Source organism: Pseudophryne corroboree, chromosome 10 (genome assembly GCF_028390025.1).
Source record: "Pseudophryne corroboree isolate aPseCor3 chromosome 10, aPseCor3.hap2, whole genome shotgun sequence".
Lineage (NCBI taxonomy): Eukaryota > Metazoa > Chordata > Amphibia > Anura > Myobatrachidae > Pseudophryne > Pseudophryne corroboree.
The window spans coordinates 63,325,962-63,349,980 of NC_086453.1; the positions used below are offsets into that span (position 1 = coordinate 63,325,962).

The window sequence follows — 24,019 nt, forward strand, 5'->3', positions numbered from 1 at the left end:
AGGGTGTGCAATCATCCTAATGCAACATCCTGTAATATGTATATAGTCCTACGATGTTTCTGTGCTTTATATATAGATCAAATGTTTGATATTTAAGTATTAAGGGCCCTACACAGTGGCCGATTGGTGGTGGTGGGGGGGGGGTGATGGAGGGAGTGACGTTCCTTCACTCCCCCCGTCACCCGGCTCCATAGCCCTGCATGATAATATGGACCAGATTGTCCATATTGGCATGCATGCATAAGCGACCCAGCACCAAACGATGAACGATCGCGGGGCCGCGCATCGTTCATCGTTGGTGCCTACACACTGAAAGATACGAACGGTATCTTGTTTATTAATGAACAAGATCGTTCATATCTTTCTGTTTAATCAGTAAATGTGTAGGGCCCATTACTGGGGGTAATTCTGAGTTGATCGCAGCAGCAAGTTTGTTAGCAATTGGGCAAAACCATGTGCACTGCAGGGGGGGCTGATATAACATGTGCAGAGAGAGTTAGATTTGGGTGGGTTATTTTGTTTCTGTGCAGAGTATATACTGGCTGCTTTATTTTTACACTGCAATATAGATTTCAGTTTGAACACACCCCACCCAAATCTAACTCTCTCTGCACATACTGGGCCAGATGTACTAAGCCTTGAAAAGTGATAAATATCACGGTGATAAAGTACCAGCCAATCGGCTCCTAACTGTCATTTTTCAAACACAGCCAGTGACATGGTAGTTAGGAGCTGATTGGCTGGCAGTTTATCACTGTGAAATTGATCACTTTTCAGGCTTAGTACATCTCCCCCGTTATATCTGTCCCTCCTGCAGTGCACATGGTTTTGCCCAACTGCTAGCAAATTTGATGCTGCGATCAACTCAGAATTAGGCCCATTGTTGGAAAAAAGTCCATTGTAAAAAGACTTGTGAGCATTACCAAGTTTTCATCTTTATAATATTGTTTTCTTTCTGTTTTCTTTGCAGCCTCCTCCCACCTTACCTCCACCGGTGCGTTACTTTCGATCTCATATAATGAAATGTATCCCAGTACATAATAATTATTTGCATGCAATTCTGTCAAAATTCTTAATTTCTCATACAGTCTGCCGGGGGACATAGACAATGTAAACATAAGATGTTTACAAATGAAGGTGTGAGGCAGAGGTTAGAGAGGTTATGTCTCTCCAAGGCTTGGAATGGATTTAATTTAATTTAGAATTGAATAGCTTTCTCGACTGATGTTTTTCTGCAGTACCTCCTCCTAGCCTGTAGATGGCTCTGTGACCATTATTGTCTTCTCTCAACTGGAAAAAGTTACATCGATTTCTAAAATAGTTTGAGGATGCATAAAGGAGGGGGGCACATATAGGTTTTCAAATTACACAAATTGTGATAAATCTGTTGAGTGTTTACATGCATTTAAATTAGAGATGAGCGGTTTCGATTTTACTCGGATTTACTCGGTTCTCAAAACGGCATCTTATTGGCTATTCAAAACACGTGACATCCGTGAGCCAATAAAATGCCATTTTGAGAACCGAGTAAATCCGAGTAAAACCGAATCCGCTCATCTCTAATTTAAATATGCACTATGATTTGCACTAAGGTGTAGGGTTACACTTGAATATGAAGCTGAGCTATTAGTTTGCAAACATTTAAAAAGACAACAGCACAGAGGACTCATTTACATAAATGCTTCCCTTCTGTGGTATGGAAGTGCAGTACTGTTCACCACCTCTAGGGACATATTTGCAAGGTGCCATATTAGCAAAATTCTGTACTCAATAGAAATGTGATAATGCCGCACAATAAACGGAACAGGTGTATAAATCATTGTTTTCTGTAGTTCTTACCATGTTATTTATATATAGCTATTTGCTTTTCTTTACAGCCCTGTGATGCATCCGAGTGCTTCAAACCAATTTGTAATTATGGTGAAAAACTGTTAGTGAAACCAAACCCCATTGACACGTGCTGTGCCCAGTATGAATGCAGTAAGTTCCGCTTTATGTTTTCTCAATGTATTCATTAACTATACAGTGCTGTATTCATTATAAAGCGCAACAGAATTTGTTGCGCTATATAAGAAACTGTTGATAAATAGGTGTAGTGTAGGCTACACACGACGGGACAGTTTTAGTTATTTCCCTTTTATTTCTTTTTGTTTGCATCAGACCCCTATTTTACCAACTACAGATATTGGAAACGATGGTATTGGTGGGCTTACCACACTATCCCTTTAAACTGGGACACTAATGACTTACACAGGTTCTGTGGCTGGCTAACATCTAGCCTGCATTTCACCTAGTTACAATTAGCCACAGAACCTGTGTAAGTCATTAGTGTCCCGGTTTAAAGGGATTGTATGGTAAGCCTACTTAAAGTGTTAAGAAAGGCATTGCTGGTGCTTAACAAGTTTTACACTTGCACAGAACTAATTTTCAGGTGTGCCTTAAATAAATATTTCTGCTACATGTGTAGAAGTCTTTAAGTAACATCACTGTGTTTCTTAAGGAGAACATCTGTTCTACATATGGGCAAAATCGATTTCCTCTCCCTTTATTGCCTAGCACAATGTGATAGATCATAATAAGGAGGGATGTGATGACCTAGGAAAGCAATGATTTTGTCATGTCTGCTGCTGCTGTTCTTATCACATGCCTCTGTGTCATCCCGTGTCTCTCCAGCCACATTTCCCACTCAGTGTCTCCAGCCTCATTTCCCCCTGTGTCTCTCCTGCCTCATGCCCCTGTGTCTCTCCTGCCTCATGCCCCTGTGTCTCTCCTGCCTCATGCCCCTGTGTCTCTCCTGCCTCATGCCCCTGTGTCTCTCCTGACTCATGCCCCTGTGTCTCTCCTGACTCATGCACCCCTCTGTCTTTCCAGCCTCATGCTCCTGTGTCTCTCCTGCCTCATGCCCCTGTGTCTCTCCTGCCTCATGCCCCTGTGTCTTTCCAGCCTCATGCTCCTGTGTCTCTCCTGCCTCATGCCCCTGTGTCTTTCCAGCCTCATGCTCCTGTGTCTCTCCTGCCTCATGCTCCTGTGTCTCTCCTGCCTCATGCTCCTGTGTCTCTCCTGCCTCATGCCCCTGTGTCTCTCCTGCCTCATGCCCCTGTGTCTCTCCTGCCTCATGCCCCTGTGTCTCTCCTGACTCATGCCCCTGTGTCTCTCCTGACTCATGCACCCCTCTGTCTTTCCAGCCTCATGCCCCTGTGTCTCTCCTGCCTCATGCCCCTGTGTCTTTCCAGCCTCATGCTCCTGTGTCTCTCCTGCCTCATGCTCCTGTGTCTCTCCTGCCTCATGCTCCTGTGTCTCTCCTGCCTCATGCCCCTGTGTCTCTCCTGCCTCATGCCCCTGTGTCTCTCCTGCCTCATGCCCCTGTGTCTCTCCTGACTCATGCCCCTGTGTCTCTCCTGACTCATGCACCCCTCTGTCTTTCCAGCCTCATGCTCCTGTGTCTCTCCTGCCTCATGCCCCTGTGTCTCTCCTGCCTCATGCCCCTGTGTCTTTCCAGCCTCATGCTCCTGTGTCTCTCCTGCCTCATGCCCCTGTGTCTCTCCTGCCTCATGCCCCTGTGTCTTTCCAGCCTCATGCCCCTGTGTCTTTCCAGCCTCATGCTCCTGTGTCTCTCCTGCCTCATGCTCCTGTGTCTCTCCTGCCTCATGCTCCTGTGTCTCTCCTGCCTCATGCCCCTGTGTCTCTCCTGCCTCATGCCCCTGTGTCTCTCCTGCCTCATGCCCCTGTGTCTCTCCTGACTCATGCCCCTGTGTCTCTCCTGACTCATGCACCCCTCTGTCTTTCCAGCCTCATGCTCCTGTGTCTCTCCTGCCTCATGCCCCTGTGTCTCTCCTGCCTCATGCCCCTGTGTCTTTCCAGCCTCATGCTCCTGTGTCTCTCCTGCCTCATGCCCCTGTGTCTCTCCTGCCTCATGCCCCTGTGTCTTTCCAGCCTCATGCCCCTGTGTCTTTCCAGCCTCATGCTCCTGTGTCTCTCCTGCCTCATGCCCCTGTGTCTCTCCTGCCTCATGCCCCTGTGTCTCTCCAGCCTCATGCCCCTGTGTCTCTCCTGCCTCATGCCCCTGTGTCTCTCCTGCCTCATGCCCCTGTGTCTCTCCTGCCTCATGCCCCTGTGTCTTTCCAGCCTCATGCTCCTGTGTCTCTCCTGCCTCATGCCCCTGTGTCTCTCCTGCCTCATGCCCCTGTGTCTTTCCAGCCTCATGCTCCTGTGTCTCTCCTGCCTCATGCCCCTGTGTCTTTCCAGCCTCATGCTCCTGTGTCTCTCCTGCCTCATGCTCCTGTGTCTCTCCTGCCTCATGCTCCTGTGTCTCTCCTGCCTCATGCCCCTGTGTCTCTCCTGCCTCATGCCCCTGTGTCTCTCCTGCCTCATGCCCCTGTGTCTCTCCTGACTCATGCCCCTGTGTCTCTCCTGACTCATGCACCCCTCTGTCTTTCCAGCCTCATGCTCCTGTGTCTCTCCTGCCTCATGCCCCTGTGTCTCTCCTGCCTCATGCCCCTGTGTCTTTCCAGCCTCATGCTCCTGTGTCTCTCCTGCCTCATGCCCCTGTGTCTCTCCTGCCTCATGCCCCTGTGTCTTTCCAGCCTCATGCCCCTGTGTCTTTCCAGCCTCATGCTCCTGTGTCTCTCCTGCCTCATGCCCCTGTGTCTCTCCTGCCTCATGCCCCTGTGTCTCTCCAGCCTCATGCCCCTGTGTCTCTCCTGCCTCATGCCCCTGTGTCTCTCCTGCCTCATGCCCCTGTGTCTCTCCTGCCTCATGCCCCTGTGTCTTTCCAGCCTCATGCTCCTGTGTCTCTCCTGCCTCATGCCCCTGTGTCTCTCCTGCCTCATGCCCCTGTGTCTTTCCAGCCTCATGCTCCTGTGTCTTTCCAGCCTCATGCTCCTGTCTCTCCTGCCTCATGCCCCTGTGTCTCTCCTGCCTCATGCCCCTGTGTCTTTCCAGCCTCATGCTCCTGTGTCTCTCCAGCCTTATGCTCCTGTGTTTCTCCTGCCCATTGTCCCTGTGTCTCTCTAGCCTCATGCACCCCTCTGTCTCTCCATCCTCAGCCTCCGACTGTCTTTCCAGCCTCATGCTCCCCTCTGTCTCTCCAGCCTCATGCTCCCCTCTGTCTCTCCAGCCTCATGCTCCCCTCTGTCTCTCCAGCCTCATGCTCCCCTCTGTCTCTCCAGCTTCATGCCCCACTGTGTCTCTCTAGCCTCATGCACCCCTCTGTCTCTCCATCCTCAGCCTCCGACTGTCTTTCCAGCCTCATGCTCCCCTCTGTCTCTCCAGCCTCATGCTCCCCTCTGTCTCTCCAGCTTCGTGCCCCACTGTGTCTCTCCAGCCTAATGCACCTCTGTGTGTCTACAGCCTCAAAACACCCTGGTTTCTCCTGCCTCATGATCCCCTGTGTCTCTCCAGTCTCATACCATCTGTGTTTCTCCTCCCTCATGCCACCCATGTTTCTCCTACCCTTGCACCCTTTGTGTCTCTTCAGCCTCATGCCCCCAGTGCCTCTCTTGCATCGTGCTCCCGTGTCTCACCAGCCTCATGTCCCACTGTGTCTTTCCAGCCTCATGCCCCCCTCTGTTCCTCCAGCCTCATGCTCCCCCGTGTTTCTACAGCCTCAATCACCTCTGTCTCTCCAGCCTCATGCCCCCCTCTGTCTCTCCGGCCTTATAACTCCCTCTGTCTCTGCAACCTGATGCCCCCAGTGTCTCTCCAGCTTCATGCTCCGCTGTGTCTCTTCATCTTCACACCTATTATTTTGTGCATAGTTTTCAGCATAGAAATATATAGGCTTTGATATGTTGTAATATGAAGAGGCTCTGCTTGCTCTGTTACTTCCCATGATACATATGGCTGAAATGCCACTGACTCTTAGTAGAAATACGCTAAACAGAGAGGGAAGTTACAGCTCAGACTGGTTTCTTTTGCTTTTGCAGTAAATGAACCCACCACAACCCTCAGCCCTGAAACAACAACACAGAGTGTAAGTAAACCCCATACTGTAGCTTCGTATTGAATCATGCTAAGTAGACTTTGCTGAGTGATTACCAATTCCGTCATATCCTTACAGGAAACCTGCGCCAATGTTGAGTGTAGCGAAAATCCTGTCTGCACCAAGGACGGTTCCTCGCTAGTGTTTGACAGCTGGGAGAACGACTGCTGCCCTCTAAACAAATGCCGTGAGTTCTTCATTACTTGGGTACCCTTACGGTCTGTGTGACCCGAGCTAATGTCTCTACCGATGGTCACCCAATCATTTCTAACATTCCCGTGTGTTGAGTAGGAGAACACAACACAAAATCAAGAGACAGCTCCTAATATTGGTCTTAGTATTGCTACGTATATTGTACATGCCGTTGGAAACAACTCACTAAGGGATTGTGAATTCCATTTCCTTACAGGGTGCCAACCATGCCGCCCCATTCCATATTGTGATGGTCGCCCGTCAATTATGTACTTTAATGAAGACACACAATGCTGCCCAACATATGAGTGCCGTAAGTAATAAGGCGTCCATAACTTTATTGCAATTAACCAATAATATTTACAACTTATTTAATTTTCTTATCACTAAAAATGACCACACGGACACAGACTGCTTTGGTTAAAGGTCATAACTTGGAATTATTAAAGGTATGACCCTCAATTTTTGGAAGCAAAGAAGGACGCCACAAACACACTGCTCCAGCCATATGATTCTGGACTTATATTAGGAGGGGACTGATATGCCCCCTCTGTGGCAAACGGGGAGGGAGGTACAAACACCATTCACAAGATGGATGCCCGGCTTACCACCAGCCTTATAAAACAAGACATGGCCAGTCTCCTAGATGATCCCTGATAGGCCAATCCTGACCACTCACACAAATTCCCCAAGCCTAATCCACCCAGCAACAGTTCGCAAATTCTAAACCAGTTCTAAAATCTAAGGACTCTTATATAGCCTTCCCTCATTCAGCTCTCGTCTTATTTTAATGGAATGTTTAAAAAAAGCGTAAGGCTGCTGCTACAATAGAATTTTAGATGTTTGCTCTTTTTGAAACCGTAAATACACAAAAATTGATCCAAAAGACAAAAGGCTGAATCATAGATGTACACACTGCCGATGTCGGACATAATAGAGTGATATAATTGCTACTGCGCCTGTGTCTAGGTTGCACAATGCAAGCCTCCTGCAGGGGCAAATGCAGAATTTCTGGAGGGTTTTTTTCCAGATGTATGATTTTAGAGTGATTGTCGCCAGCCTATGAAGGATGCATAATTAGCATGTATCAAGCTATAGTCTGCCCCAAACACAGTGCAGTTTATGTAATACATTACGTCAGACATACAGTATGCAGGCCCAATGATCACGGTAAGCCACTTACCAGATTCTGTCTCTGGGGCAATAATGGAGCACTCAGATCCATAAACACAAACACACAGCAGACTTGGAAGGAGAATCTGCTGCCACTGGGCATGTGCAGCAGCTCCAGTCCTGCCTTTGTACTGCATGTAGTGGCCACTGGCAGGCTGTGGGGAAGAAAGTGTGTTCAGGGCAACTGGAAGCCCCCCTATGTTTGCCTATTTCCTGATGGCGTCCATATAGAGTCGCAGTTGCGATTTCCGATACACACAGGGAGAACAGTATTGAAAATGTATTAGGAGTTCCTAGGCAGGAATAGGGCGCCCGCACAGACATGGTCGATCTTAGGGACATGTCAGTAAAAGTGGCTGTGTACACTGACGCTCTACCGCTGACATAGGAAGCCATACCTGGATGTAGAAACTGCACCTGCCAAAGGGCTACTGCAAGTTTTGTTGTTGCGGCCATTGATGCGTATGCACGCGCACCTAGCGGTATAAGCGTGTATATGGCCGCTGGCAGTGAGCGTCTCAGTCCTTGCCCATTTGGATGCACGGATGTACATCAGGGAAGACTGTGTAGGGGTTTTACATATAGCTGCAGAAGGGTGACCGCCAATAAACCCAGCTCCGGATGCTTCTGTGTCCACTTCTAGATCAGCCCCAAACTGTCCATTTTCCTGGCCAGAAAACATACTAGGAATAATTATATTTACTGGTCTATCTTACCCCTTGCTCTGTATTGCTGACCCAAGTACATTCCATTACTGTGCTGTACATTAGACTGGAGCAAAACAAGGATTGAAAGAGAAACCGCCAATGACCTAGGGGTCACCAGCCATACTCTGTTACATTATAGGGCTGCATTTCCCATTACTCTCATGTAGCTAGTCAAAACACATCTCCTTATTGTTTTACAATGTTTGAACTATAGCTCATGAAGTATATCCACTGGAATAATTGCTCATTGGACATATACACAAAGTATTACTGACATGGATTTCTTTATTTCTTCCACAGTCCCACCCACTGAGGAACCCACAGTAAGTCAACTGACAATAATATAAACTTTGCGGGAAGTAAATAGGGGCAAACGCAGGATTTCTGGAGGGGAGTTCCAAATGTTTGATTTTAGAGTGATTGCTTTCAACCCATGAAGGATATATAATGTAACAAGCTATAGTCTGCCCCAAACTAAGTGCAGTTTATGTAATATAGTACTTCAGACATATGCAGACCCAATGATCACAGTAAGCCACTTACTGTGCCAGATTCTCTGGTGCGATTACTGAGCAATTGCGACCTCATTGCTGTCCTTGCAATTTAACCACTTGCATGGCATGGTTGCATCAGATGCGACCATGCCTGCAAGTGCTTAATCTGACCTGGTCGCACAGGATGCGACCAGTCAGATAAACAGTGTTAGCAGCGGCAGGGAAGGGAAACTTCCCTCCGCTGCTGCTATCAGAGGGACCGGAAAGGTCCCTCTGCCTCCCTGCACTCTCCCCTACTGATTGCCGTGCTGCCGATCACTGCTGATCGGTCAGCACGAGAGGACCCCTCCAGTGGCAGCAGACAATTGCAGCTGCTGGGGAGTGTAAATTAACCCCCCCAAGCTCCCCCTGTGTACCTGAAGGCATAGGCGCCGATTCCGTGGGTGCTCCCAGGCCTGAGCACCCACTTACCGTGAGGAGCACCCACGGAACAGCTGCTGCCCCAGTAGAGCTAGCCACTGCTGCCCCCACAGCCTCCGCTGTAGATTGAGACACACTGGGGGCTGCGGAAGCACTTACCATAGCAATGTAAAACACCAACCAAAAATGACCGCCGCGGGGAGGAGACAGACGCTAGAGGTCACCACTGATGCCCGCACCCACCCTCCCTAACTTTACTGGGGCAGCGGCCAGGAGATACCTGGCAACACGCAGGAAACCCCTGGTAACACACAGGAGACCCGTAGCAATGCGCATGAAACCCCTGGCAATGCACAGGAGACCCATAGCAATGGAAGTGGCATTATTGTGTGTACGCATGAAATGGTGTCAGGGCCATAACTGTGTGTATCATAATATGTAATTGGCGTTTCAGTATGTGGCATAATGCATAATCGGTGTTACGGTGTGTAGCATAACGTGTAATAGACATTACAGTGTGTGTGGCATATTGTGTAATGGGCATTACGGTGTGTGGCATATTGTGTAATGGGCATTACGGTGTGTGGCATTATGTAATGGCATTACGGTGTGTGGCATAATGTGTAAAGGGGTGGTCTTCTGTTTGCCGGCGGTCGGGCTCCCGGCGCTCAGTATACCGGCGCCGGGAGCCCGACAGCCGGCATACCGACAATTATTTTCCCTCGTGGGGGTCCACGACCCCCATAGAGGGAGAATAAAATAGTGTGGCGCGCGTAGCGCGCCACCGTGCCTGTAGCGTGGCGAGCGCAGCGAGCCCGCAAGGGGCTCATTTGCGCTCGCCAAGCTGTCGGTAAGCCGGCGGTCGGGCTCCCGGCGCCGGGATGCTGGTCGCCGGGAGCCCGACCGCCGGCCACCCGTAGTGAACCCGTGTAAAGGGCATTATGGTGTGTTGTATAATATGTAATGGGCATTAGTCACTGCCGCGGCCGCCCGTTCATTCCCGCTGCCGCCTCCCGCCGAGCACCCACCAGCAAAAATATAAATAGGCACCTATGCCTGGAGGCTATCCTGGCTTTCAAAATAAAAGCCGCGATGGTCGCAATGTTTCCGAAGTTCCGTTGGTCGCAATGTTCCAGATCGATGTTTCGATGTTTAAAAAAATATAATTTTTTAACAAAAAAAACACTTTTTTTTAACTAAAATCATTTTGGATAGGGATAAATTCATGTTTTTCACCTAATTCACTCATAAAAATACCCGACAATTTTGGAATTTCGGAGCGTTTTCTTTGGGAAAAATTGTCAGTTAAGTGGTTTAGGGTTGCCCCCTGCCTGTGCAGCCTAGCTGGCATTTTTTTTATCAGGGCGGCTGTGTGTAAAATCACACAACCGCCCTGATAACACTCTGGGCATGTCTGCATTTTTATCCCAAACACTGCAACGCCACCTACCCACCAAACGCCCAACGTCTTTCCGGGATGTGACCGGCTGATGCGCATGAACAGTACTGCAGGGGTCGGGAGAATGCGGACACAACGCATCTCCGACCCGTGCTGAATGAGGGCCTATGTGCGGATTTTTGCTGTTTCTGAGATGCGTCTCAGATGGAAAATGTAATGAAAAGTGCGGTATCCCGCTCCTCGCAAAGCATCTCAGTCGCGCCGGGCGTCTCGTGCCATATGGCCTATAGACGCTAGATGTATAAGGACAAATCTGTATAAAGTTAATGAGATAATTAAGTGTAAACATGGTTGTCCTTCTTTCCATTACTAAGAGTGTCTGAGGAAGAGAGGGAAGCTGCTCGGCGCTTGCTAAATTCCAATGCAAATGGAGGTTACGTGGCAGTAACTGCTGTAGCCTATGTATTTAGTTGATAGACTTGCCTACCGTATTCTCGACACACAAAAACAAAAAACATCAAACAGGCGGTATTACAAATATGATAAAAATCAAAATGAGTCTAAGCTTTACTGCCACTATTTGTCCACTAGGTGGCGTAATGCAGGAATGGTAACAAGGTTTATTTTTTTTCTTCCTGACTTATGTCTCTATTTTTTTTTACAGACAACAGCTAAACCCCCAACTGTCCCCACAACTGTCATCATCAGCACGTCTAAGGTTTGTATTTCACTAACGACTACGTTCTGTAATATACAGCCAATGATTACTATGGCCAGAATGTATTACGGAAGCCTGGATTTAATTCCGGATATAACATATTAACAGCTGTTATCTTCTACAGGTCAACTGTGCAGGCGTAACCTGCTCACAGAAAGTCTGCAAAGCCAATGAAAAACTGGTGACAAGCATAAATCCACTCAACCACTGCTGTCCCTTGCAGAGATGCGGTAAGGGGGTGACACCAAAATGCCGGCTCCTCCTCAGTGATTGGGAGCCGGTTGTCGCAGTATGATATTATTGTTCCACACTCAGCTCCTGTCACTGAGGAGCCGAGAGTCTCTGGGGGCAGCCCAACATCACTGGGAATGCTGGGCAGTGGGCACGCCCACAAAGAGCTGAAAATGGGGGGGGGGGTGCTCAACTCCGGTGAGGAAATGCCCCTTTTGGAGCATGCACAGGTTTCTCCTGGCAGTCACCCCAGTGACCTCATTGGCTATAAACCACTTGATTCCCTGCATGGTGGAATGGCACTAACTGTTCATTTTGACCATCGCAGGTGAAACAGTTGCATACCCCCCCTCAAACCGTCCAAATTTTACTGTCTCACCGTTCTTCCCAAGGGCCTCAGTGGCCCGTGGGGGGTTGTGTTAGGGGACACTCTGTCCCCGCCCAAGCAGCAGTGAGTGTATGTTGCGCGTTTCCATTTAGTGCTGGGGGAGGCTGAGTAACACGCAGTCACGCTCCAAACCCTCATACACCCAGGGGCACGCAGCAATATTAAAATGTCCTGGCTACCACTTCTCTAGTGTCAGTTCATGCATGACAGCATCTTGCCTCTATGATGCTAATTACCATAGTAACTGCATACTGCAGGTTCGAAGCTGCAGCCTCAAAAAATAATGTTCCAGACACAAAATTGCTATCTCTGGGGTTATTCAGAGTTGTTAGCACAACCAAATAAGCACACTAGTGGGCAAAACCATGTTGCACTGCAGGGGGGGGGGGGGGGGGGGTTCAGATATAACATGTGCAGAGAGAGTTAGATTTGGGTGGGATGTGTTCAAACTGAAATCTAAATTGCAGTGTAAAAATAAAGCAGCCAGTGTATACCCTGCACAGAAACAATATAACCCACCCAAATCTAACTCTGCTTACATCTGCCCCACCTGCAGTGTAGCATGGTTTTGCCCATTTGCTAACTTTGTTGGTTTGCTAACAACTCTAAATAACCTCCGCTGTGTGTGAGGAACAGGATGACTTTATAGGGGTGATGGAGAGAGATATACTGCCCCACTTGGCCTGGCAGAACTTGGATGAAGTCGCTGTATGCATGACCAGAACAGTGTGCGAAACGCGTCAATGCAGATTTCCATCATTCAGCAACGTACACCTGTCTCCAGTGGCCTGTGATTGGATGAGTGGAACAGGGTGGAGTCCCCCATTTATTGCCGCCTTGCGTGCATTTCTTAATCAGCCCCTTATAAGTGAGCCTGAAAATGTATATCTATAAAATGTATATATTTCCAATTAAATATAGATTATACTGTAAATGTATTTTCATATCTGTTAGCTGCTTTTGTAGCTCAGCAGACCTGCTGCAAATGATGCGCTCTTTCAATACGATGATATTTGCTTTATATGGGAATACTCCTGTTTCCACAGAATGCAATTGCAAGACAATACCGGCCTGCGGCCACAACGAGCGACTGATCGCGGTGCAACAGAACAAGCAGTGCTGTCCAAAGCTTAAATGTGGTATGTATTAACTAAGAATTGGCTGGTCAATAGAACGTTTAATCTACATAACGAATCTGGTATCCTTGTTCATAAAGGTGTTAATCAAACTTAATGACGTGGCTCCGCCCCCCTCGCTCTACAGTGCAGAGAAAACAGGTGCTGTATAACAGGGGGCAGGGCTAAGAGAATCATGTCATCGGGCCCCCTTGGTCCGCCCACTTGTGCACTAGTGCGGGCGCATGGGGGGCTGGAGGGGGACAAGGGAGACTTGCACGTCTTTCCATGGGGCCGGGAGCGCCACATAATTTTTGGGAGCCTCTCAGTCATTCTGGAAGGTTAGGCAAGTAATTAGGTTTAATTAAGATCTAAGCCTAGCTTTTCAATATTACGAGAAGTGACTGATACTTATGGGTGCACAGTAATATACACACAAAGGTAAAGCAAATCGTTAGTAATTTTGATATTCTATTGATTGATATAAAACATGCGAAACTAAGGAGATTTATTGCTGTGAGTGCACCTAAATTAGTATAGGAAACATGCATTCATTTTTTCCCCTGGTTTAAATGTATATCCTTAATTTTTAATATGGTGATTTACAAGTATTATTATTATTAACAATACAAATGACTGCAATACAGTGCTGTTTGCAAATCATATATAATAAAATAGACTGCTGATAAAAATGGTGTCATCATGTTGCCATGGAAAGAAAGTTGGCATGATCTCTAGCCACTCCCACCTGTGTCAGTGATGTTACAGGAGAGTGCGAGGGGGCTGTGATGGACAGACACTGGGGGAGGAACAAGGAGAGGTGGGGAGGATGTGTTGAAATGGGGAACAGGGATAAATGTGGATTAAGTGGGGAGAAAGTGTCAGGGGGTAGAGAGACAGTGTGATGGGGAGTGATTGGAGAAAGAGAGGGTGTGGAGACACAAAATAATTAAGTCTCATTTTTTTGCTTCTACAGGTTTTGGGTACATGTTTTCTTAATAATTTGAAGTATATATTTAGCAGACTAGTGTTTTCTTCTTTTAAAGTTTAGTTTTCCTGAGTATACATTTTAAAGGACTTTGTTTTTATTTGCCCTGTTGTCATTTTTACTAAGTCATCCCCTATATTTGAAATATGATGCACCCAATGCACCCTGTAAGTGCAGAAGTGACATATACCAGTCATTATATCCCCGACATTACTAGTGTGTGTATTAATCTTGCTAGTAACTCCTACAACTAAACAGACGTGTTACTTTCTTTTGCCTTTTCAGAGAAGAAGAAAGATCAGTGTAATGCTGTGTCTACAGAAGTGAAACTGACGTCTGGAAAGTGCCATGCCACGGTAAGCATAATACTGACACTGAGCGGCATGGAACCGCATCAATGTTCAATAGAATGTCACTGCCCAGTTAAACTTAAGGGAGTATGTTACTCTGACCTTCATATGAAACTAGTCCTTAGTTATAGTGCTTGCAGGCCGATAAGGAATGCTGTAATGTTGTTATGGTTTATTAATACGAACCTGGCGCCAAAAGATTTGTTGGGCCACAGTAGTAGGGGGCCCTCTGCAGAAGCTGCGCTCTACCCGCAAAGGAAGCATTGCCACGCCACCTTGAGGCATCTCCCTTGGCAAGCTCCCGTCTTCTCAGCGTGAAATACAGTACAGTGGGGCAGATGTATTAAGCCTGGAGAAGTGATAAAGTAGTGATAAGTGACAGGTGATAATGCACCAGCCAATCAGCTCCTAACTGTCATTTTTCAAACCCTTAATGATTGGCTGTTGCATTATCACCTTCCACTTATCACTGCTTTATCACTTCTCCGGGCTTAATAGACCTGCCCCAGTGTTTCAACTAAGCATCTCTGGGAGGTGGTAAGCCCTTCTTTTACTTAGGAAGAAGAATAAACAGTGTAACAATAGTAGTGTCAGGATGGGGTATGAAGAGGCCACTGGGGAAAGAGGGGGCCACAAAAGTTTCTGTATTTAGTGGAAGCATGGCCCGATCATGAATGGAGCATAACCATCCCACAGTGGTGGTGGTGACAGTGAGGGGCTATATATCCACATAGGGCTTTGGAGTCCTCCCTACAACAACCTCCCTCCCCTTCCATCATTCCTGTCTAGGCACCAGCAGTGTATGATTAGGCTCAGCTATCCAGATTCAGGAGAGACAGTGATATTGGGTAGGGGACGGGGCCTCCAGGCAGTGGCATCCGCCAGGCATTTCCCCATTATCCCAGTGATCCAGTCCAGCAGTGAACGATGGTGTATTAATAATTTGGTGATAGAGGGCAAGAAATTTTGACCTTGGCACTGTATTGCGAACGCTCAACGTGTACTTTTGCGAGTCTTCTTAAATTGACACTATGGGGTGATAGACAGTAAAAAACAGACACCCAACTAACTTTTCAAACAATTGAATTCCCCCCTAAGAATTAAAATGAGTTATAATGCTTGTAGGTTAGGCTTATAAGTAATGCTATATCGTTATATATAGTACATCATGTAAAAGAACTGTGCATTGAGGAATATTCTCGAAAGTAACTAATATATTGCTCTGGCTATTTTTCAGGTCATATTATCAACGTGTCATGGTTACTGTCATTCCACGACAGGATACAGCAGCCTGTGGACCCCAGTCTCCCACTGTCGCTGTTGCTCAGTAACCGCAGTCCAGAATAAGACCTTCGAACTGCCGTGCCCAGATGGCACAAAGGCCCGCTTGACAGTGCAGGAAGCATCACGGTGTGGTTGCAATAGATGTAGTGAGGAAAATGAAAGCAGTGGCGATGGCAGTGGAAGTGGCAGTGGTAGTGGCAGTGGAAGTGAAGAAATTGGTAGCGGGTATTTGTTGTGGTCAAATTTCGGTGACCACAACTAGATGTAATTGCACCATTTACAGTAAACAAGCCTTTAGCAAAGTTGCTGCTTCACAAAAATAGGGTTCCTCTAAACACTTTTTATAGCAGAGACTGTAATCATCAACATTGCTTGTTTCATTTATATAACTGTCTCCACCTAGTGGTAGGAAGCAATATAGCAGAACACTGTATAAAAATGCATCTAAAAAACCGAGAACTTGTGTATTATAAAACAACTCCTGTAAACAACAGTCACTGTGTCTAACAGGAAATATTTGAGCTTTTCATAGAGCCTTTGTTAAATAAGTTTCTGCAATCACAAACCAGCTGCAAGTGTTTGAAAGTTTTGCTTTACTTTCTCATAATATGGATGTGTTCTGCAGATAGAGTATACTGACACTCCAATTTATACTGTACAGCACTGATCTCACACTGCCCTTTGTTCATAGTCTGTAGAACTTCAGAACTTTCTTATACAGTATGTGAATACGCCAATGCTTACAATTCCAGGAATATTAAAGCCAAACTCAGGTGTACACGGACATGTGTTCTTCAGGCCCTGATACGTTTTTAGTGTACGTCTTGTCTAACAGTAAGCCAATGATTTATCTGCTTGATGAGGATAATGGAACTAAACATAAAGAAGTACACCACATTCAAATAACCTGGAAAATGAAGGATTATATTTTTTTACCGGGCATGAAGGAATATTGTAAAGACTAGTTATAACTTAAGTAATGTGTAAATGTAATAATAGCAAATTACTGAGCCAAAATCTCTGGGTTCTATCATAACGCTCAGCTGTCGTCCATTAGTGTTCTGTTGAAGTAAGAGATTGAAACAATTAGGATTGTACCACCATTAGGAACAGTTATGGTCCATGCATACATGTCACATGCAGTGAATTGTTTTGTTTTTTTATTAGAATTCTGGAAACTTTACTGTGATTTATAAAATAAAATACATTTCTTAACCAACAGTTTTGTGTTGTCTCTATCACTCTACTCTGACGATACACAATTGTCTATTTTTTAAATCTCTTGTGTGACTGATAGGGCTACAGACAGGGTCGGACTGGCCCACAGGGCTACAGGGGAAACCATCGGTGGGCCCTACTGCCTGGTGGGGCCCAACCTCCGTCTCTAGGGAAGAGGTTCTAGACTGTGCACTTGAATTATACATTATGCATATGTTCCATTATAATGTACAGGACTATGGTGTATTTTCTATCATGCATTGCTGTTATTAATCTGCTATATTATCATGCATGCACTGGCAATATTGACTGTATATATATCAGGGGCCCCAGCCCATGCAGTCTCTAATGGTTAGATAAACCAATGTAGTGGTTGGCCACACCCCTATGCATGGGGCCCTACCACTGCATTCCCCCGGTAAGCCCTTCATGTCCCAGTCCGACACTGGCTACAGAAATAAATGTTTCAATACTAAAGGGCCCCATACACTAGAACGATATGTCTAGAGGCTGAAGTCGGGCCGATTTCCCTTGAACTCTCCCGGGAGCTTCCCGGGAGTGGTTCCATACGATTCCAAACGATTTGGTACAATTTGACTTTTTTGAGCATGCTATACATCACATAGGATATGTCAAGCGCCTATATATCACATGGGATGTATAGCATGCATTCACAGGTACCATCAGATTTATTCGAATGAGCTGGATTAGGTTGCTTCAAACTTCCTACTATAGATCGCATGCGATATATCGCGAGCACAAAAACCACCATTCGATTCCATACAATTCCACTTGATCACGACAAATAATGAGTGCAGCACCAACAACCTGGAGGAGACGACCCGACGTTCACGGGGCCGCGCATCGAATCAGATTGGATACACAGCTAAAAATGCACGATTTCACCCAATATATAGTCCTGAGTGACCAAATTGAGCTGAAATTGAGCAAAATCGTTCTAATGTATGGGGCCCTTAACCCCAGTGGCGTAACAGACAGCAAGGTGCATGCCCCAGAGCATCCAATACTGGCTGCAAGGTGCTATTACTAGTTAAGTAACTGGGCTCTCACCCACTAGTGTATGCCTACATAACTCTGCAAAATCAACACCTGCACACACATCATTTCTCTGACGTCCTAGTGGATGCTGGGAACTCCGTAAGGACCATGGGGAATAGACGGCTCCGCAGGAGACTGGGCACTCTAAAAGAAAGATTAGGTACTATCTGGTGTGCACTGGCTCCTCCCACCATGACCCTCCTCCAGACCTCAGTTAGATGTCTGTGCCCGGCCGAGCTGGATGCACACTAGGGGCTCTCCTGAGCTCCTAGAAAGAAAGTATATTTTAGGTTTTTTATTTTACAGTGAGACCTGCTGGCAACAGGCTCACTGCATCGAGGGACTAAGGGGAGAAGAAGCGAACCTACCTGCTTGCAGCTAGCTTGGGCTTCTTAGGCTACTGGACACCATTAGCTCCAGAGGGATCGACCGCAGGACCCGTCCTTGGTGTTCGGTCCCGGAGCCGCGCCGCCGTCCCCCTTACAGAGCCAGAAGCAAGAAGATGGTCCGGAAAATCGGCGGCAGAAGACTTCAGTCTTCACCAAGGTAGCGCACAGCACTGCAGCTGTGCGCCATTGCTCCTCATGTACACCTCACACTCCGGTCACTGATGGGTGCAGGGCGCTGGGGGGGGGCGCCCTGAGGGCAATATAAACACCTTGGCTGGCAAAATAATCACAATATATAGCCCCAGAGGCTATATATGTGATAAATACCCCTGCCAGAATCCATAAAAAAGCGGGAGAAAAGTCCGCGAAAAAGGGGCGGAGCTATCTCCCTCAGCACACTGGCGCCATTTTCTCTTCACGTTCACAGTGCAGCTGGAAGACAGCTCCCCAGGCTCTCCCCTGTAGTTTTCAGGCTCAAAGGGTTAAAAAGAGAGGGGGGACACTAAATTTAGGCGCAATATTGTATATACAAGCAGCTATTGGGGAAAATTCACTCAGTTATAGTGTTAATCCCCACATTATATAGCGCTCTGGTGTGTGCTGGCATACTCTCTCTCTGTCTCCCCAAAGGGCTTTGTGGGGTCCTGTTCTCAGTCAGAGCATTCCCTGTGTGTGTGCGGTGTGTCGGTACGGCTGTGTCGACATGTTTGATGAGGAGGCTTATGTGGTGACGGAGCAGATGCCGATAAATGTGATGTCGCCCCCTGTGGGGCCGACACCAGAGTGGATGGATAGGTGGAAGGTATTAACCGACAGTGTCAACTCCTTACATAAAAGGCTGGATGACGTAACAGCTATGGGACAGCCGGCTTTTCAGCCCGCGCCTGCCCAGGCGTCTCAAAGGCCATCAGGGGCTCAAAAACGCCCGCTCCCTCAGATGGCAGACACAGATGTCGACACGGAGTCTGACTCCAGTGTCGACGAGGTTGAGACATATACACAATCCACTAGGAACATCCGTGACTTGATTCCGGCAATAAAAAATGTGTTACACATTTCTGACATTAACCCAAGTACCACTAAAAAAGGGTTTTATGTTTGGGGAGAAAAAGCAGGTAGTGTTTTGTTCCCCCATCAGATGAGTGAATGAAGTGTGTGAAAAAGCGTGGGTTCCCCCGATAAGAAACTGGTAATTTCTAAAAAGTTACTGATGGCGTACCCTTTCCCGCCAGAGGATAAGTTACGCTGGGAGATATCCCCTAGGGTGGATAAGGCGCTCACACGTTTGTCAAAAAAGGTGGCACTGCCGTCTTAGGATACGGCCACTTTGAAGGTACCTGTTGATAAAAATAGGATTTTGGTACTTACCAGGTAAATCCTTTTCTTTGAATCCATAGGGGGCACTAGAGTACTCTTGGGGATATGGACGGCGTAGCAGAAACAAAGGCACTGAATATTTAAATTTAGAACTCTCCACCCCTCCATATCCCAGAGTACCTCAGTGTACGACCTCAGTGTTTTTTACTGAGCGAACAAGAACTATAGAGAGGTTGACAATGGAGAATTCCTATCACATAACGGACAACAACAAAGTTGACCCATAACGTTACTGTCAACTAAACAGTTGACACCATAACCGATAGACCCTTATAATTTGAACCAATCGGTGAAAATTTGTTACCATAAGCTCCTCTGAGCCTAATACAACCCTGGTAAAATGTGTTACCATAAGCTCCTCTGAGCTTAAAACAACCCAGGTAAAACTGCTCTGGGTGGGCGTCCAGTGCCCCCTATGGATTCAAAGAAAAGGATTTACCTGGTAAGTACCAAAATCCTATTTTCTTTTTCATCCACTAGGGGTCACTGGAGTACTCTTGGGACGTACCAAAGCTTCCCTTGTGGGCGGGAGAGCTGTTTGACACTTGTAACAGTAGGCAGCCAAAGCTAGATGCTGATGCCGCAACCGTTTCATAACGTGTAAACGCGCACAAACGTGTGCACTGAAGGCTATGTAGCCGCATCGTAGACGCTCCACGACCAGCTGGTCATGACATTCCCACAGAACCTATGGGATGAGCTATTACTGACATAGGCGACCGTAACTTAGCCTTAAAGTAAGCCTGACTTGTAGTCATTTTTATCCAACTGGATAATGTCTGCTGAGAAACTGGCTAACCCCAGTTGGCAGCATCATAGATAACAAACAACGTATACGTATTACGTACTGTAGACGTTCGGGACATATAGACGCGTAATGCGTGTACCACATTCAGAATTCTAGAATGTGCTGTCAACACAGGAACCACTATTGGTTTATTGATGTGAAGAATAAGAAATCGGAATTGGTCCGAAGTTCTGCTTTGTTATGAGAAAACTCAAATACGGTGGCTTGGAATACAAGGCACCCAAATATGAAAACAAAACCCTTGTCGAAGCTACGGCTAGAAGAAAAACGTTTTCCAAGTGAGAAACTTAATCCCCATTTGTTGTAAGGGTTCAAAATATGAAAACTGTAAGAAATCTGAACCCAGCTTCAAGGCGCATGGCGCTGTAGGTGGGATAAATGGAGGCTGCACTTTGATGACACCTTGTAAAAAAGGTGTGTACCGACGCAATAGAATCAAACGTCTGTGAAAATAAATTGACCACATAAATACCTGCACCCTCAGTGCAGATAAACGCAGTTCTCCATCCCACCCCGTCTGTAAATAACAGAATACGGGTAACTTGAAAGATGATGTCGGAAACTTCTGAGCTTCACACCCACATATATAGGCACACCCAATTGTGTAATAATGAGCTGCCGTAAGCGGCTTTCTAGCTCGTAACATGGTTGGTATAACCGATACTGTAATGCCCTATATCTTTTCTTAAGAGGGCGGTCTGAACCCCCCACCCCGTCAACCGCAGCCGCGGTACATAGGTAAATAGGGGTAAAAGAACGGTCCCTGTTGTAACAGGTTGGACGTATTATGAGGGGCCAAGATCGTGTGCAAGTATTCCTTGGAGCTTCGAGAAGCAATTTCTCCGAAACCCATGAGATATCACTAGTATGACTGTGACGAACTGTCTTATGATCCGTTTTAGCAACGGAGAGAGAGCAGCGGAAAATGGTGAAGCCAGATACACGAGGCTGTATGACCACACGAATGTGAGAACCTCCACCGCCACTGCCCTTGTGATCTGTCGTTCTGTACACATACTGAGCGTTTGTAATTGTGGCGAGATGCCATCATGTACACCTGAGGGTAACCCCAAGTGTGGATTCACATATGAAACACCTCTGGATTTAATGCCCAGTTTTATGGATAAAAATCCCGACGGGTGAGATCATCTGTCTAACAGATGACCACTCCCGTCGTAAACAACATCACCTAATGGTGTTCTGGGTAATTGAGGATTCGAGCTACCTGCCGCACTGCCATGCGGCTTTTTGGTCCTCCCTGGTTGTTGTGTATGCAACTCCCGTTGCGTTGTCTGACTGCACTTGGACAGACTGAAAGCGAAGCATGTAGTGCATTGTAAATTGCACGGAGTTCCAGGACATTTATAGACAGCAATCTGTCGTGATCCGTTTTAGAACCCCTGTCGCTGATTTTTTTAACTACAACTCCTCAACCTCTGAGACTCTCGTCTAGAGTATATACACCCTCGCCCTGAAACCCGGCGAACTAAAGCGCTTTGAAAACACATCATTGTTCCTAAAAGGCGAATACACCAATGTACCCCTAGTGTGCGTGGCTTTTGCACTAATTGTACTAGATGGTATATTTTATTTCTGGTGTAGTAGGTAAATCTCTTTAATTTACCGTATTTATAATCTTACCTAGGAACTGAAGTCGTTCAGACGGAATTAGATGCGATTGTTTTTGAACTTGACCTGCCACCGTGGTGTACGTTAGTAGCGCAAGTAAGAGGAACTTCTGTTGAAACAGAGTTCTTATGAGCAGATCGTCTAAGTATGGAACGATTGTCACCGCCAGGGCTCTGAGATGAGCTATTGTCACCAACATCACTTTGGTGAATACCCGAGGCGTTGACAAGAGGCCAAACGGTAGAACCTGAAATGGTTAATGGTTGTGGCGTATTGCAAAACGCAAGAACCTGTGATGCGGTGACCAAACCGGAATGGGTAAATACGCATTGTAAAGATCAAGCGCAAGCATGCAATCTTGTGGCTTCAAATATGCAAGTACTAACTGGAGTAAATCCATTTCCAACTGTAGTAAGTGACTTGCTGATTGAGACTGCGACGGAGCCCTCCGGCTTCGGTACCCCAAACAGAGGGGAATAAGTAACCCTGACTCTGTTGGTGTACCAGGTGTGGAAATAAAAACAGGTGAAACCAGCAGATGTAAATAGCCGATACATCCATGAGTGGATGTTTGGAAACCGGCAAATGTCACGTGTAAAGGCGCGCTTCCACAATTGGAAATTATAGATGGCCTGAGAGGCCGTTAAGCCACTGGCTTGTTGACTTTAGCACCCTGGCGTTACAAGTCGTGACTGTTTTTGTACCACAGCCTTGAAAAGACTGAAGTCTAAAGGGATTATTAAACGTCGGCCAAAGTATTTTTGTTTGAATATCAAATTTAGGACCAAACAACTTCTGGCCTTGTTTTGGTGACACTAGCGACGATGAAAAACGAGAATCGTGTCAGCAGAAGCTTTATCGAGATACTCTGCAGCTTTTTATTAACAGTGATCGTCATTGTTTCCATACATAGAGCGTCTAGTGACCCAAATGTATCCTGTTTATAATGTTTGTCACAGACGAATTCACCAATGACGGATTGTCCCATTTAGATGTGGAAACGGGTAAATAGAGTTAACTGTTAGTCAGATATTTTAAATAATAACTCATTGAAAATCTGTTGTTTATGAAAATTGACAGATTAGATGTTAGAGTCTACATAATGTCTGTAAAATTTGAGACACTGACTCACTGTTATTAGCAATGTATGGTTGTCAAAACCCCGCACTATCTGACTGCTGGTCTAATGTACCCTTCTCAGTCGTAGGTACCGCTGTGAGGTTTGACATATAATTGTCAGATTAAATTATAAGACCAGTTAAATTAACACCCTGGTACCCAAAGGGAAATTGGACCTTTGGAAAGACTGAGAATCCTTTGTTAGAGCAGGCGGAGTAACTTTTGAGACTCCGATTTTACCGCTCCTGTCGAGCGGAATTATGCTTAACATAGGATCTGGGACTGACCCGGCTTCCGGAGTGGAAACGTACAAACCAACAGAATTTGTTTATGTACAGACATTATAGTAAACCTTCTATTTAGTCTGTGTTGGAGGCTTACTCCTTATACAGACAGACACCACAATAGCCAAAGGACAGACACTTGCACTAATTAGTAAAATGTGTACTTAAAGTGCGTAATATATATATATATATATATATATATATATATATATTTATGGCTAAATATATTTATGGCTAAATACAGTTTACATGGCCCTATGTGAAACCTGAACCAAATTTCCCACTAACACCCCTGCGCCTCCGGTGGCGAAGAGATGTAGTGTAGGAATGTTCTGGAATTATGGCAGAAACAGGAAACATGAATAAAAATGGCCCCCATGCCATTCTTACATTGTAACTTATAGGAGAAATTACAATACCTGCTGCCCCTGATAATCACAGTCTAGTATACACTGATAATCACAGCCAGTTGATAATCACATGCAGGCTACAATACAATCACAGGCAGGTGACATTTAATATAAGCTCTGCCTTTAATATCTTCTATAGATATCTGTTAATATTAATAACTTCTACAGATAAATATATATAGGCTAAACAGCCTATTACACTTGTAGCATCTGGCAGCTGCAGCCACGCAGTAATCTGCCAGATCCCCCACTCCCTCCCCCTTCCCTGTACTCCCTGTAGCGCTGTG

At 46.3% G+C, this 24,019-nt stretch overlaps 1 protein-coding gene across 1 annotated transcript in view; it reads left to right on the forward strand.

Moving 5' to 3' along the window:
• Window positions 1-16,660, forward strand: part of LOC134965190 (otogelin-like protein) — a 128,087-nt gene extending 111,427 nt beyond the window's left edge. The window contains exons 75-85 of the mRNA XM_063941703.1: window positions 971-994; window positions 1,878-1,980; window positions 5,925-5,971; window positions 6,059-6,167; window positions 6,390-6,485; window positions 8,353-8,375; window positions 11,030-11,083; window positions 11,208-11,313; window positions 12,749-12,841; window positions 14,091-14,161; window positions 15,393-16,660. Of these exons, the coding sequence (XP_063797773.1) occupies window positions 971-994; window positions 1,878-1,980; window positions 5,925-5,971; window positions 6,059-6,167; window positions 6,390-6,485; window positions 8,353-8,375; window positions 11,030-11,083; window positions 11,208-11,313; window positions 12,749-12,841; window positions 14,091-14,161; window positions 15,393-15,701 (1,035 nt within the window). The 3' untranslated portion in view covers window positions 15,702-16,660. The remainder of the gene's footprint in view (window positions 1-970; window positions 995-1,877; window positions 1,981-5,924; window positions 5,972-6,058; window positions 6,168-6,389; window positions 6,486-8,352; window positions 8,376-11,029; window positions 11,084-11,207; window positions 11,314-12,748; window positions 12,842-14,090; window positions 14,162-15,392) is intronic.
• The last annotated feature ends 7,359 nt before the right edge of the window (window positions 16,661-24,019 follow it).